Source organism: Neopsephotus bourkii, unplaced genomic scaffold (assembly GCF_033783945.1).
Source record: "Neopsephotus bourkii isolate Nb327-2 ecotype Australia unplaced genomic scaffold, CSIRO-AGI_Nbou_v1 NB_1792, whole genome shotgun sequence".
Classification (NCBI taxonomy): Eukaryota; Metazoa; Chordata; class Aves; order Psittaciformes; family Psittacidae; genus Neopsephotus; species Neopsephotus bourkii.
Window position 1 is genome coordinate 8,318,672 of NW_026902266.1, and position 14,805 is coordinate 8,333,476.

The window sequence follows — 14,805 nt, forward strand, 5'->3', positions numbered from 1 at the left end:
GTAACATCTCTCAAGGGTGGCAGTTTTTACTCTGATTTTGGAATCCTTTGAGATGAGGAATTTGGTTCTTCCAATACAGAAGCACTTCAGCAATTCAGCTGTGTGAGTTCATTGACTTCACGATTGAAATAGTTATGGGTATTTTTGATGTGCCATAAAATTAATTTCTATTCTGCAGCAGGTGGTAAAATTGAAACTCAGTCAAAATCAAAAGCAAAGCTCAGCCCTCAGCAAGGCAAAGGGCTGGCTGAGAGGTTCTGAAAAGTTAAAAGACATCCACCAATGATCTAGTCCCCAGTCCCGGTGCCTATGACTTCTCAGAGGGGCTATGGTGACTTCTTTTGTTGTTACGTGATTTGTTTTTTGCAAAAGTTCCTAATCTGCAGTCCCAATTTTCTACTTAAATGTCTTTGACTAGAATTAAAGGTAACGACTGTTAGTCACATTCTGTCATTATCTTCAAAAGATAACATTTTATTTAAGCTATATGTTTTAGACTCTGTGCAAACTCACTCTTTCAGTGTGTTCAGTGCTGAAAAGTGATATGTCCCAAGGGGATCAGCTATTGAGCACTTTTACACATTTACAAGTGTATGTCCCAGCTGTTTCCAAGAGGCAGAGTAGCAAACTTGTGGAAACACTTCGCTGTTATTACAGAAGTTGTTTGATCCAGAAGGAATGAGCAGATTTTGGGTTTGGTTGGTTTGTTTGTTAGGGTTGGTTTTGGTGGTTTTTAAGTAAAAATAATTCATATTCAAAAATAGTGCTAGGTATACAGTAAGGCATAATAAGTATAAATGAGAAATAGCTGTATGTTGTAACAACTAAACGTGTAAATTGGGATATCAAGGCTTGGTGCTGGCTGTGTGACTCACTCAAGACACTTTCTCTAGATCATTGGTTTCATTTGTGGAAAAGGTAATTTTACATAATATTTGGTCAGTGTTGTAGTGTATTCTGTCACCGTGTGCTTCTAGGTTATATTTGACCCTAGGAAATGGCACTCTGGGACTTGTGTGCATAGCGGTCACCTTGGGCAAAGTGGTGACAAATGGTGGAACTTGGATAAGCAGTACAAGGAGACTGCCAGTAATTGTCCATGAATGAGCTTAAGTGCATGAACTGATCTAAGTGAAATAGTCATGAGAAAGCCATAACCAGATGAATTCTGCGCAGAGTGATCTTCCAGTGGAGGTGCCCTTGAGGACTCCTTTTCTGCTGCTGTGACCAGAACTAACATTCACTTTCCAGTATTATTAACAAGATGGGTTTGTCCACAAAGATGTTGCCTTGTATGGTGGGGACTGAAAAAAAAGTCTGTGCAAAGAGCAGATCCTGAGGTGCTCTGCTCAATTTTGTGTGGTCATAGCAGAGAGGATGAAGGACAGCATGATTTCCACATAGAGACTGCAAGTGAATTCTTCACTCTGAGAGTAGGCACCCATAGGCAGTGCTTGTGGCAAGCATTTAGAACTATGCTATTGGGAATACCTGTTTGGAGCATCTGTGGCTATAACTCATAATTCCAGTAAAGATTAAGTCTCTCCAGAGCTTCCAGTTTGGATGCTGTATTTAGGGCACAAGTGCTGCTGTTCTGAGCTGCCCCAGACTCTGTGTGTGGATGGTTTGGGTGTTGCTTTGGAGGTACTGATACCGAGTGTGTATATGAACAAGCAGAGAAAGAGAATTTTGAATTTTCCTGTAAGAGTTGTTGCTCTTATACCTGTTCCACATTTATCCTTCATCTCCTTTTTTTGCAGGGTGCTATTGAAAAGGAAGCTGAGAAGGCAGGGACAGGTTGTACTTCCTGTGCTGAGAAGCATGGACATACTCATCCTATGTTCAATAGACAGGTATTGTTAACACAGTTTGAGATTATATTCATGAGCATACATGCCCCTTTAGCAGAAGCAGCATGTGGACAAGAGGAGCTTGCTATCTACAGTAACTGATTGATTTCTTTTTCCCTTTTCATCGGATAGAGACTGGGAAAATAGCTGACTGTGAGCTTATGTAAAATTAACAGAATTGTCTCTTCAGGCAGAGGGCCCAGAATGTGTTTTGGAAAAGGAAGAGAGAGAAAGACCTACAATCTGAGAGTATGTGGATATGTATGGCTAGAAAGATGAATAATGAGAAGAGAAACAGACATGGCAGTATTTCAGGGACAAAAGAAGCAAGTCCTGCTTTAAAAAACCCACCCAAAATATTGGGCTCTTTGTTATGTTGGAATTCATTTAAGGTAAAAGTTTTAAGTGCTGGAAACCATGGAGGAGGCTGTACCTCCATTTCAGAAGGTCACCAGCTCTTAAAGAAGACTGTTGCAGAAGTAGGCCACGCATTACCTACTTCTGGCGTATTTGGAGTGGGTTTATCTGGCACTAGTTTGTAAGTTGCTGAGTAGCTTTGCTCTGTTCATACTTAGTGAGCTGTATTTTAATACTGAGAGGAATGGATTCCGTTGCTCTTAACTCATATTGAGTTGCAGTCAGTGGAACTAATTGTTGAATAAGGTATGCTCAGCATGAGGATGGGTGTGGAATCTAGCCCGGATGGAAATATCTTTTAAACCACTGCTATATTAGAGAGCAGCCATCTTAATACAGGCAAATCTAGCACGTTGCTAAAAGTGCTTCAAGCTGTTCTTGTGGCACACTGTAGTATTTTTACAGATAAATGCAGGGGTTGTTTTAAAGTGATCCCATCCCCCACTCCCAAGGTTGAATCATATTAAGAGAAAGACTGGGAAAACATTTGCATTGTTGTCTGCCCTGCATTAAAACACCAACAGAAAGTAGGTGGGATAATGCAGTTTTGCAGAAATCACAACTGCAGCTGTGTATAAAAGTCAGTTTACTGAAAATGTTTTGTTGCACAGTGTTCTTAATGCAGTTTTCTGGCATTTATTGTCATTCTGTGGTCTTCCATCTCGTGCAACTTTCTTAGCAGAAACGTACTGGTGCAGTTTTGTAGACACATGCAAAACTCTCTTGGAGAGAATACCAGCATGCCTATGCAGTAAAAATTGAGGAATAGAGTATAGATGCAAACTGCCATTTCTGAACTGAATTTATTGTCAAGCATAACAAAAGTATCATGGTATTACATAAAAGCATGAGACAATCTGTCAGTGAGGCAAACTCCAGGTACGTAAAAGGTAATGTATACAGAGATGAAAAAGCTAGCTGCAGGCAGCTGATCTAACCAGCTGCTCTTCTCAGGTGACCTTGGTAGCCAGTGTACAGAGAGGCTCTTCTGTAAGAGATGAACAGAAAGAATCTGGACAGCTCTGAACTTTACCCAAGCTGGCTAAAGCAAAGGCCTTAGGTGTGGTGGTGCTAACAGCCTCCTTAACTGAATGCTGCTGTAACTGAAATGCAGAACTGGCCGCTCTCTAGGATGCAATTCTAGTTAATCGTGCTGTATTTTCACTAGGATCTTACTCCTCTACTGATTACCACGATAAATACAAGAAAGAGCAGTAATGTCATCCTAATACCATAATTTATCTAGCTGAAAGAGGGGTCTGTATGCTAATTAAAACATCCACCCTAGGTTAAGTCTGAACAGAGCCCTAGAGCTAGTGTCTTCAGTGACACTTGCAAAATATGCACGAGAACGTGTAAAGATCACATCTAATGAGAACCCATAATGTCTCTCCTCTGCTTTATGAGGATGAGAAAAGCCAAACAGGCAAATAACTGTAGAGAATACCAGCGCATTATCTTACTCCCACTGTTAAGAAAATGTTTGCATCCTTCATCCTGGAGAAGTACACCAGTAGAAATAGCTGGGTGATAAGTAAATGAATTAGACTACTCATTAGACTACTATTACAGAAATAAGAAAACCTTGTTTTAAAAGTCTTTTTCAAAAAAAGTTCATTTTGTTAGTATACTTGTTAGTAATGTAAAATATGTTAGTAATATAAAATACTTAATATTATAAAATTAAATCTTTGGATTTTCTGCCACATAGAAGTTTCCGTATACTAAAGTTGCTTTTTTATTTTTAATAAAAGTTATATATACTGTTAGAAATAATTTTCACTAACTAATCATTTAAGATAGAAAAGAGGTTTAAAAGCTTCTAGGAAGAATTACATATATAAAACTGGGATTAATGCAAACAATCTAGGTAAGTAGCAACCTTGCTGTCATTTAAACACAATAATGAAATGGGCTAGATTTTGAACTGTCACTCAACAGAGGACAGAGTGCCCTTTAAACACAATAATGAAATGGGCTAGATTTTGAACTGTCACTCAACAGAGGACAGAGTGTAAGGCAGGAGGATCAATACAGCATCATGTCTCCTGAGTCCTGGTCTCAAGTCCACCCTCTATACAGGTCTGCCTTAGGAGCTGCCTTGTAGCTGAAACAGCCACAGTGTTAAAGGCCCTCCCTGCCCTGCTTCACTTTTGCTCCTGTCCCATCATTACGCTGTGGCAGCGTGGTAGTGCAGTATATGGTTGCACAGATTGGCCCTATGCCATTTCTATGCTGGGAAGATTCTCTCGGGGGTTCCTTCAGACCCTCTGCAGCTCCTGTACAATGCTGCAGAGGCAGGGAGGGCTCTATGCCTGCTCTGAACTCTTCCTGCAACCGGTCCATAAAGTAATCCCCAAGACTATTCCTGCCATCCTGGGAACAGTCAAGCCTGCGAGCATTGGTCAGCAGATCTCCCATCAGCTTGATCTTCCGGATTTTGGGCCCGATAAATTGTTTCTTGATAGTGCTTGCGCTATGAGGGTCAGCATTTTCAATACTCAGGGCATAAAGCTCTTCAAAATACCGTACCATAGTTTTCCACTGTACCATTGCTAGTTCCAGGGCTTTCATCAGACCAACTGCATACTCACAGTTTGGTTTCTAAAAACAAAGACAGAATTACATTTATTTATAAGAACAGCTCATCTTACTGTATTCATTGATGGTTTCCTGCAACTTACCTTGTGCTATAAACAAGATGGGCTAGGATTTTGCAACAGCTCCTTCTAGTTGGGAGCATCTGTTGTTATTTTGCAGAGTTGGATGCTGTAAACATACAAAAATGGCAGAACCCATGCGCTTTTTCAAGAAACAGATACACATGGCAGCAGTTATGCTTTAGGAGCGTTCTTAACCCAGGAAAACTTACCAGAGAATCAGAATGGTTTGGTTTGGAAGGGACCTTAAAGATCATCTTATTCCATCTCCCTGACATAGGCAGGGACACCGTCCACTAGACAAGGCTGCTCAAAGTCCCATCCACCCTGGCCTTAAACACTGTGAGGGATGGAGCAGCCATAGCTTCTCTGGGCAGCCTGTGCCACGGCCTCACCACCCTCATACGGAAGAACTTTTTTGTTACATCTGTTTTTTTTCAGTTTAAAACTTACCCTCATCCTGTCATTACACTCCCTGGTAAAGAGTCCTTCCCCATTTTTCCTGTAAGCACCCATTAAATACTGTAAGGCCATTATAAAGTCTTCCCTGATTGAAACTGAATAGTTAGAAGTTTTTCAAGATGGCTTTTTTATTTTCATTTTATTCAGTTTAACAACTGCTGTAATAGGCCAATGAAGAGCATTCTGTATTAAGTATTTACAGAATACTGATTTAGTTGAGGAGAATCAGCCACTTGGTCTTTAACAGATGCAGTGGGTGTTTTTTTCCCCTGATAGCTTTCAGTTACTCCTTTGTACCTATGCAAGCCTGAATCAGATCTCCAGGTCAAATTTTATCTTGAGCTGTGCTCCAGCAGGACAACTACTGCCCCAAGCTGGATGTTTCTCCTACCTACTTCTTTACTACCTGTCTTAGATGCTAATAGATTCTAGGCTTCTGTTTAATTCCAGTGTGAAGGAGACAAGTTGGCTGTTTCAGTCTCATAATCCGTTACAGCATGCTGGAAACAGCAGCTGAATAAAAGAAAAAGGGGACCACTGTTCTTCTGGGCTAGAAAGCAACCACATAGTTAGGTCTGTATGTCTCACAGTTTCTAGGCATCACAATCAAGAATAAACCCATGACCACTAATAAGACAAGGAAATTATATCTGGAAATCTAATAGCGGATGAATGCAGACATCTGAAGTACCAACAATATAATGCAAGAAGTTAGAATAATTACTGAGGACTGCAACTGCTGGACAGCTTATCAGCTACTACCCACCTGAATTGTTTTAGAACAGTAATGGCCACCTCTTTCTTGTTGATACTTCATCAAAGCCTCTGCAGCTTTTCTCTCTTCCAGAGCTTGATGCAAGAAGAACTTTGAAACATTTGGTAGAGCCACATGTGACTGATCAAAATATTCACCCTAAGCACACAAAACATGAGTATTAAGATTTGCTGGAGATGGGACTCGTTTGCAGCAGAACATGGCTTTATGAAAACGTGGGAGAGCCTTCCAATGGAAGCTGTTCTACCAGCACAATCACTTTGAAGACCTAATCCAAATTTCTGCAATAAATGAAGTAGTTATGGTCTTAAATGAAAAAAATATATATATTTCTACTGGAACTCCTTCTGCCCTTTAATACTGGACAGGTAACTGCAGTAGTTATGTTCTGTCTCAGCAGCAGAGACCTCCAGAATATTTTATTTATGAGTGGCTGGGGATGGGTTTTGATGTTTTATGTGGGCTTTTTGTTTGGCTACTTTTTATATTTTTTAAACACAGTCACACAAAGAACATCAAATTTATCCCTTCAGGTCAGCATTCCAGTGAAAAGTTAGCTTTCAAAGATATGAAAAAGATGAGGCAAATAAAAAAGCATAACTTTGCATCTATTTATTAGCTTTGTTATGGATAATGTTATTCCAAAATAAAGAATACTGCTACTGAACTGTACTGTATGCACATCTAGGAATGCTTAAGTATTATAACCCTAAACACGCTGCAGGTCTTGTTCTGGTCTGTATGGGAAAGTAAACCTTTAAACACTGCAGTATTTTAATCATGCTAATAGATCTGTCAGCTCTCACATTAGAAGAATTTTATCCATGGTAGTGCTGTCCATAAAGAGAACTTATTGGAGACAGGCAGCAAAGGAGAGCCACCAGGTTATACTGGCTCTGTACAGCTGTGATGTTGAGAAAGATGAGAGGCAGTAGCTGGGAATATGCCAAGAACCAAATTGAGGTAGTTAGTATCTTGATCTGCTGCTTCTCTAGACATGCATATGTAACGCAATACAGCTTTTGTCTTCTGGACATGCTCTGGATTGCAGCACTACATCTCAAGCTGTTGGCTTGTAGCCTGCCTGTGAGGGGGAAGGAACAAATATGTGCATTTCCTAAGTTTTTCTGCTTCTTCTTGTTTTCCCTGCTTTCATCTATTACTGTTTAGATATTAAATACTTGTGTTTCATCTATGCTGCTCTGTTCAGAACAAATGCAGAAGAGTTATATACACAGTACAAGGTTGTTTCTCTTGTATTTTTGTGGCCAGCTGGATACCCCAGACCTGTGACACACATACGCATGTGTGACCATAAAACCATTCAAGAGAAAACACATACTGGAATCTTTTATTAAGAACATTCATTGAAGTATTTGCATAATCCTTTTCCTGAAGTCACTCATTCTTGTTTCTGTTGACAGGAGAGTCAAGATTCAATGTTTTATAACCAGTTCCTCAGTGCAAGCGTGCTGTGTGACTTCAAGTAGAGCACAAGTTACCACACCTGTTTAACTGTTAAGGTAAATCTTTCATGTAAATCATTAACTGTTTAATATGGTCACATTTCCAGGTTTGATGTATCCACAGTCAATGTCTAATTGAGCTCTCCCCATCCCACCCAGCTGCCAATCACTAGTATCATTCTAATGCACATGATTAACAAGTAGAGGTTTTACTGCATACTTACATTTTTAGTGGACTAATAGTTGACACCATGCTTGATCAAGAGATCTTGGGGATATATGGAATACAGTTTGTATTGCTTCTCAGTGGATGCTTGGCATCAGAAGGGATAGCATTGATGATTTGGTTTATGATTTTAATTGCTTTGTTAAAATACATGTTGCCTTAATATTTGGTATGTAATTGGACACAATTTTGGCATGCATGTTACATGGTATCAGAAATAACTTTTATAACTTTTTTAATTCATGTCCAGCATTCCTGCATGTGGAGCAAAACACCCAAAGGAAACGGTGATGTTTGCAAACTTACTTACTTCACCAGTTAACCACACACAGCTATTTTACATACAAAGTCTGGAGGAAAAAAAAAATCCCAAACTCTGAGAAGTTAATAGCTCAGATTTGCTGGTGTTCCCTGTAACAGTCCCTTTTTTCACAGGGATAACACAAGTGCCTACTTCATCACCCGCTAGTTCCGGACTTTCGCTGTCTTTCCACTAGCCGTGTCAGGGGCTGCACCGGGCTAAGCGCAGCGGTAGCAGCGACCATCTGGAGCCGACTCCGACAACAGCGCTGGTGCGCTGCCGCGTCTGGATGCGAAAAGCGCCCCCACATCCCGCTGGGTCACCTCATGGGGCAGAACCACTCTTCTATACCTGCCCAGCTTTGAAACCCCCCTTAACCCCCGACAGCGCCGACGAGACCTGCTCCAGCCCCCGGGTACCCTGTTACCCCACCGCCGGGCGGCTGCTCTGGCAGGGCCCGGGGGGAGCCATGCTGCGCCCTCGCCGGCCTCTCGAAACATCGTCGCCCTGTCCCGGTCCCGAATTGGGCCCCGTCCCGCCGCCTTACCAGCGCCTGCAGGCAGTAGGCGAGCTCCAGCAGGGCGCTGGTGACGCCGCAGAGGCCTTCCTCCACGGCGGGCGGGAAGCTCTGCCTCACGCGGCTGCCGGGCAGCGCGCGGTGCGCCTGGCAGGCGGGCAGCGTGACGCGGGGCCGCTTGGAGCGCGGTTCAGCCATGGCGGGCGCCGCCATCAGGCAGCTACCCCACCGCGCCGCCTGATATAGCGCGGGCACCTGGGACACACCTCGCCGCGCCCGGCAGCGCCGGGCCGCCCCTTCCCGCCCCCCTCCCGGCCCGTGTCGGCGGGAGGTGCACGCGGTTGCCCGCCCTCGCCGGGGGAGGGCAGGGCCGCCATGGTGCTCGCGCCCGCGGGCTAGTGCGGCCGTAAACAGCCCGGACCGGTGTGGGGCCGGCCCACCCCCCTTCGGCCTGGCGTCGGTCGGTAGGGTGGGAAAGGCCACGCAGTGACTCGGCCTTTCTGCGTGGGGCTTATTTGAGGGACAGTCGCTTAACAGTGAGCGAGCTACGAGAGTGCAGCGGGGCCCAGTTGAAGCCGCAGCAGCTGATGGTAGCTGCGGTCAGGTGCAGTCATGGGGAGGGTGTGCTCGGTGAAAATCCTGCGAACTGAGCAGTGTATATGAATGGGTCTTGGCTACAAGAAATGTTTGTGTCGAACTGGTCCTACCTTGGCAGACTGAGCCATCTTTTGTATTGTAACTAATAATTCTCAGCTTATAGAGTGATTTAAAGATACAGGTTTCTGACTTAAGGTTTCTGAGTTTTTCACCTGATATACTGTTGATGGAGCCGTGCATGTTACTGCTTGAGCACTTATTTACCTTTAATAGACTCAGGCCAGTGGAGTGGAAATACAAGTAATCTCAACACCCTTCAAATTTAATAATTTTCTGATCAGTGACTTTATGTTTAGTAAGCTTAATGTTAGGTGCTGTTCTGTGGAATGTTTTTCTAGCAGATCACCCCACTCCTCCCCAAACCCAGCATGCTAAGGACAGAATCATTATTAAAATCACAGAATAGTTAGGGTTGAAAAGGACCTTAAGATCATGAAGTTCCAACCCCCTGCCATGGGCAGGGCCACCTCACATTAAACCATGTCACCCAAGGCTCTGTCCAACCTGCCCTTGAACACCATCAGGGATGGAGCAATCACAACTTCCCTGGGCAACCCATTCCAGTGCTTATATCCAATCTAAACTTCCCCTGTTTAAGTTTTAACTCATTACTCCTTGTCCTGTCACTACAGTCCCTAATGAAGAGCCCCTGCTCAGCATCCTTATAAGCCCCCTTCACATACTGGAAGGCTGCTATGAGGTCTCCACGCAGCCTTCTCTTCTCCAGGCTGAACAGCCCCAACTTTCTCAGCCTATCTTCATATGGGAGGTGCTCCAGTCCCCTGATCATCCTTGTGGCCCTCCTCTGGACTTGTTCCAACAGTTCCATGTCCTTTTTATGTTGTGGACACACCAGAACTGCACACAGTACTCCAGGTGAGGTCTCAAGAGTGCAGAGTACAGGGGCAGGATCACCTCCTTCAACCTGCTGGTCACACTCCTTTTGATGCAGCCCAGGATACCGACAAGGAGAGGTGCCATGCTTGACCTCATGCTCACCAACAGGGAAGGGCTCGTTGGAAATAGTGGCACTCCAGGGCAGCCTTGGATGCAGCGACCACGAGATGGTCGAATTCAAGATCCTCAGGACAGTGAGAAGAGCGTGTAGCAAGCTCACTGCCCTGGAATTCAAGAGAGCAGACTTTGGCCTCTTCAGGAGCCTGCTTAGTAAGGTTTCATGTGATACAGCCCTGGAGGGCAGGAGGGCCCAAGACTGTTGGTTGATATTCAAAGATCACCTGCTACAAACTCAGGAGTGTTGCATCCCAACTAGAAGGAAGTGCAGCAGGAGGGCCAGGAGACCTCCTTGGATGGACAAAGAGCTGCTGAGGAAACTTAGAGGGGAAAAAAGAGGCTTATAAAAGGTGGATGCAAGGACAGGCAGCCTGAGAAGGGTACAGGGATATTGTCCGGGAAGTTAGAGACCAGGTTAGGAAAGCTAAGGCTCACTTAGAATTAAACTTGGTAGGGATATTAAGGATAACAGGAAGGCATTATATAGGTATGTAGCAAATAAAAGACTAGGGACAACATAGGCCCCCTCTGGAAGCTATCAGGATAACTGGCTACACAGGATTTGGAGAAGGCCGAGGTTCTGAATGACTGCTTTGCCTCCATCTTCACTGGCAAAGGCTCTGACTGCACCAGCCAAGTCTTGGAAGGCAGACGCAGGGACTGTGAGAATGAAGACCTTGGGCCCACTGTAGGAGAGGATCTGGTTCAAGACGGTCTTAAAAAACTGAACCTACAGAAGTCCATGGGTCCTGATGAAATTCATCCGTGGGTCCTGAAGGAGCTGGCGAATAAAGTTGCTAAGCCACTGGTCATCATACTTGAAAAATCATGGCAGTCAGGTGAAGTTCCCAATGACTGGAAGAAGGGAAATATAACCCCCATTTTCAAGAAGGGGAAAATGGATGACCAGGGGGATTACAGACCAGTCAGTCTCACCTCTGTGCCTGGCAAAATCTTGGAGCAAATTCTCCTGGAAGGCATGCTAAGGCACATGAAAATCAACAAGGTGCTTGGTGACAGCCAGCATGGCATCACTAAGGGGAAATCCTGCCTGACCGATTTGGTGGCCTTTTATGATGGGGCTACAGAACTGATGGACAGGGGTAAAGCAGTTGATGTCATCTACCTGGACTTGTGCAAAGCGTTTGACACTGTCCCACGCAACACCTTTGTCTCTAAATTGGAGAGACATCAACTTGATAGGTGGACCACACGGTGGATAAAGAACTGGCTGGATGGCCGCACACAAAGAGTTGTGGTCAATGGCTCAATGTCTGTCTGGAGACCAGTAACGAGTGGTGTCCCTCAGGGATCAGTGTTGGGACCGGTCTTGTTTAACATCTTCGTCACTGACATGGACAGTGGGATTGAGTGCACCCTCAGCAAGTTTGCCGATGACACCAAGCTGTGTGGTTCGGTTGATACGCTGGAGGGAAGGAATGCCATCCAGAGGGACCTTGACACACTTGTGAGGTGGGCTGATCCAATCTTATGAAGTTTAATCATGCCAAGTGCAAGGTCCTGCACCTGGGTCGGAGCAATCCCAGGCACAGCTACAGGCTGGGCAGAGAAGAGATTGAGAGCAGCCCTGTGGAGAAGGACCTGGGGGTGTTGGTTGGTGAGAAAATGAACATGAGCCAGCTTCAGTGTGCACTTGCAGCCCAGAAAGCCAACCGTATCCTGGGCTGCATCAAAAGGAGCGTGACGAGCAGGTCGAAGGAGGTGATCCTGCCATTCTCCGCAGGGCTGCTCTGAATCTCTTCTCTGCCCAACCTCTAGCTATGCCTGGGATTGCTCTGACCCAGGTGTAGGTGTATTCTGTCACACATGTTAATTGTTATTGGATCTGACTACCCAGAGCAGAGCATGCATCCGAGAGTAGTCACGTAAAGATGTCGGAAAATTGCTCATGACAAAAAAACTTAAATACTAGTTAGGTGCTTCCATCTCATATGCTGTTCACCCCTCTTTGTTTACTGTAATTGTGCTGTTTTCATTCTTCTGATTCTTTATGCTGTATTTAAATTTGAAGTTCCAGCAAATAAACTGTAAAAGTGTGCTAAGTTTACCTTAAAAAATCCCAAACATTTAAGCATATCCTTATTTTAAGCACTTGAGTGAAACTGCATGTGAGGAAAGTACACTTGTAATGTTTTCAATGCTAAAATAAGTACCTAAATTCGTAAGCTACATTATATTCATTGACAAGAATGCCTATATGCCCTCTTTCACTGGGGCTCTAGGGTCTTTTGCTATTAACACGTACTTCTAGCAGTTACCTTTTAGCTCCCTTCATTCCAACTGTCTTTGTTGTGGCAAGCAAAATAGTTGCTAATGTTCTGTTTTTCCAGAATAATCCTTTGCCTCAGAAGAGGAATGAGTGTGTGTGCATGTATGCACTGACATTCTAATCTGAATAGAATACCTTGTTTCTGTGGGCAGTCCAAATAATTTTAAATTGCAATAGAAAGCAAGTTAGCTAGTGTCTGTGGAAAAGTTTACAGTTATGTTTTGTTAGGTGGTGTTCATAACAATTTGTGAACATATTGGCTCATAGATGCTTCCATCTGTGTTGGTGGATTTTGGTTCCGTGGAAGTCAATGTTAAGTTACCCATTTTCAGTAATGGAGAGCTAAGATGCAAAGACATTTCCTAAGAGTACCTATGATATATCAGCCTGATCTGAAAACTGACTCTAAATTCCTTAGTCTCCATCTGTTCTTTAACTCCTCTTTTTATGAGAACACCATTCAATTTATTTTGCTTTGTGCTTCATAGAACTAAAGGCAGTACATGTCATTTGTATTGTAATAAAATGCACTGTGGAAAAATTCCATTACAAAGTAATTTAGGGATTCTTGCTACATAGCATGAGGTGTTGTCACATACTGGTTGTATCTGGTCTGAGAACAGTATTATCTTTTCCAAAAACTTGTGATCTCAAGTCTTGATTTTCAAGAAATGCTGTACTCTAGGGAACAAAAACTTTGTTCAGTTTCTTAGTTAAAACATTTCAACATGGCACAGAGTAAGTGCAGCTACCTGCTATCAGGTAGGATTGCTTTTTTTCCCACCTGCCCTAAACTGAAGGGGAAGTCTTACATATCTCTTCCAAACTGCCTGCTTGGGGTAGCAATAGCTGTATATGACTTTGTTATAATTGAATCTGGGTTAGATCCTTACTCCCACGAAATCTTGAAGTACCAAGGTACTTCGCAGATGTCCTCAATAAACTGATGTTGTGTGAAGAGGGTTGGACACTGAGTGATCTTGGCCAAGGGAAAGCAAGAGCAGGTAGCTATGTGCAAGTCACTGTAAAAAGGATCGGTGACATCTGTAAATAGGGTTGATGACAGGATTGATCCTGCTTATTCCCGTAATCTAGGGTTAAATGTGTAGTGTTAGGCATGAGCCTTAATGAAACGTATCTATTTGTTTTTATGATTTGGCATGACTTTGGTACAGAACATTTTGAAGAGTGTTTAAAGTGTATGGCAGAGTGGGAAGCTAAACAACCACAGTGTGGTATACAGAACTGCAGTTAAAATTCCAGCAAAATAAACTTTTTTACACACACACATGTTCCTCCCTCCCCTTTCTTTCTGTTCTTCAGCAGTGTCGGTGGGTTTTAGCAGTCATCTGCAAATATCCTTTCTGCTGAGACTACTTTTAGTTGTATCTGTCCATTTTCTACCTTGATTCTCTCTCATTTTAACCCCAGGTAGCAGGAGTTGTGGCTGTTGCTTCTCTCCAGTTGCTATCTGTTAGCTTATTTCTAACTGTGGCAGATTTTTCATGGGCTTTGCAGATAATGTATCTATTGCTGCCAAACTTTTTTCCTATGCGATCATTTAGTGCCTGTCAATTGCTATGATGAAAGTGGAAGGCTATGTGTGGAAAAAATAGTAAGTGAATAAATGTATGATATGTATGCCTATGAATTAGCCTTCTTCATAATTTTGTTTTGTAATTAACCTCTCTGGCAGGAAATGGAGAATGATTCATACAAACATGAATTAATTCACGTGTATTCATATACTGGACTTGAGGTCACTTAACCCATTTTTGTATGCTTTTCCATTCTCAACAGGTGCTTCATTTCACTATTTTATCTGATCCCAGTCTTTTTCATTTCTTTTTTCCATGGAGGGAAAGCTAGCAAAACCTCTGAGTTGTTTTGTTGCCTTTTTGCGCTGTATGACTCATAAAGTTAAAAAAACAGCCTGAAATTTGGGAGCTTACTACTTAAGTAAGCATAGAAAAAAAATAACCTTTTTTAACTGTCTCACAGTAAAAGTAGTCATCAGCAAAACATAAGATGGCCCTGGGGTGACAGTAGCACTGTGACCAGGGTGTGAGGGGGACCCTCTGGAAATGCTTTTTGTCTGTAGTTACTGAGTAAACGGAAAGGTCCAGTTTGTTGTAGTGCTGGTGACAGTAGCACTGTTACCAGGCTGTGA

General features: G+C 43.3%; 1 protein-coding gene and 1 long non-coding RNA gene across 2 annotated transcripts in view; one reads left to right on the forward strand and one right to left on the reverse strand.

The window, feature by feature from the left end:
• Window positions 1-14,805, forward strand: part of LOC133226584 (uncharacterized) — a 55,894-nt gene that overhangs the window by 562 nt on the left and 40,527 nt on the right. The window contains exons 2-3 of the long non-coding RNA XR_009729568.1: window positions 1,761-1,853; window positions 7,594-7,687. This is a non-coding gene — a long non-coding RNA (uncharacterized LOC133226584). The remainder of the gene's footprint in view (window positions 1-1,760; window positions 1,854-7,593; window positions 7,688-14,805) is intronic.
• Window positions 4,226-9,009, reverse strand: LOC133226580 (ferritin light chain-like). The gene is made up of 3 exons (XM_061380263.1): window positions 8,705-9,009; window positions 6,156-6,302; window positions 4,226-4,871 (listed from the first exon to the last, which is right to left on the reverse strand). Exons 1-3 carry the CDS (start codon window positions 8,885-8,887, stop codon window positions 4,392-4,394), a joined length of 810 nt encoding a protein of 269 aa, XP_061236247.1. The 5' UTR covers window positions 8,888-9,009; the 3' UTR covers window positions 4,226-4,391.

What these genes read in the sequence shown, in the direction of transcription:
- LOC133226580 (XM_061380263.1), bottom strand. Translation starts at nt 8,887, where the DNA reads ATGGCGGCGCCCGCCATGGCTGAACCGCGCTCCAAGCGGCCCCGCGTC. An exon ending in CCTACTGCCTGCAGGCGCTG is followed by an intron (nt 6,303 to 8,704) that starts GTAAGGCGGCGG and finishes TTGTGTGCTTAG; the next exon opens with GGTGAATATTTTGATCAGTC. An exon ending in ACTGTTCTAAAACAATTCAG is followed by an intron (nt 4,872 to 6,155) that starts GTGGGTAGTAGC and finishes CTTTGTTTTTAG; the next exon opens with AAACCAAACTGTGAGTATGC.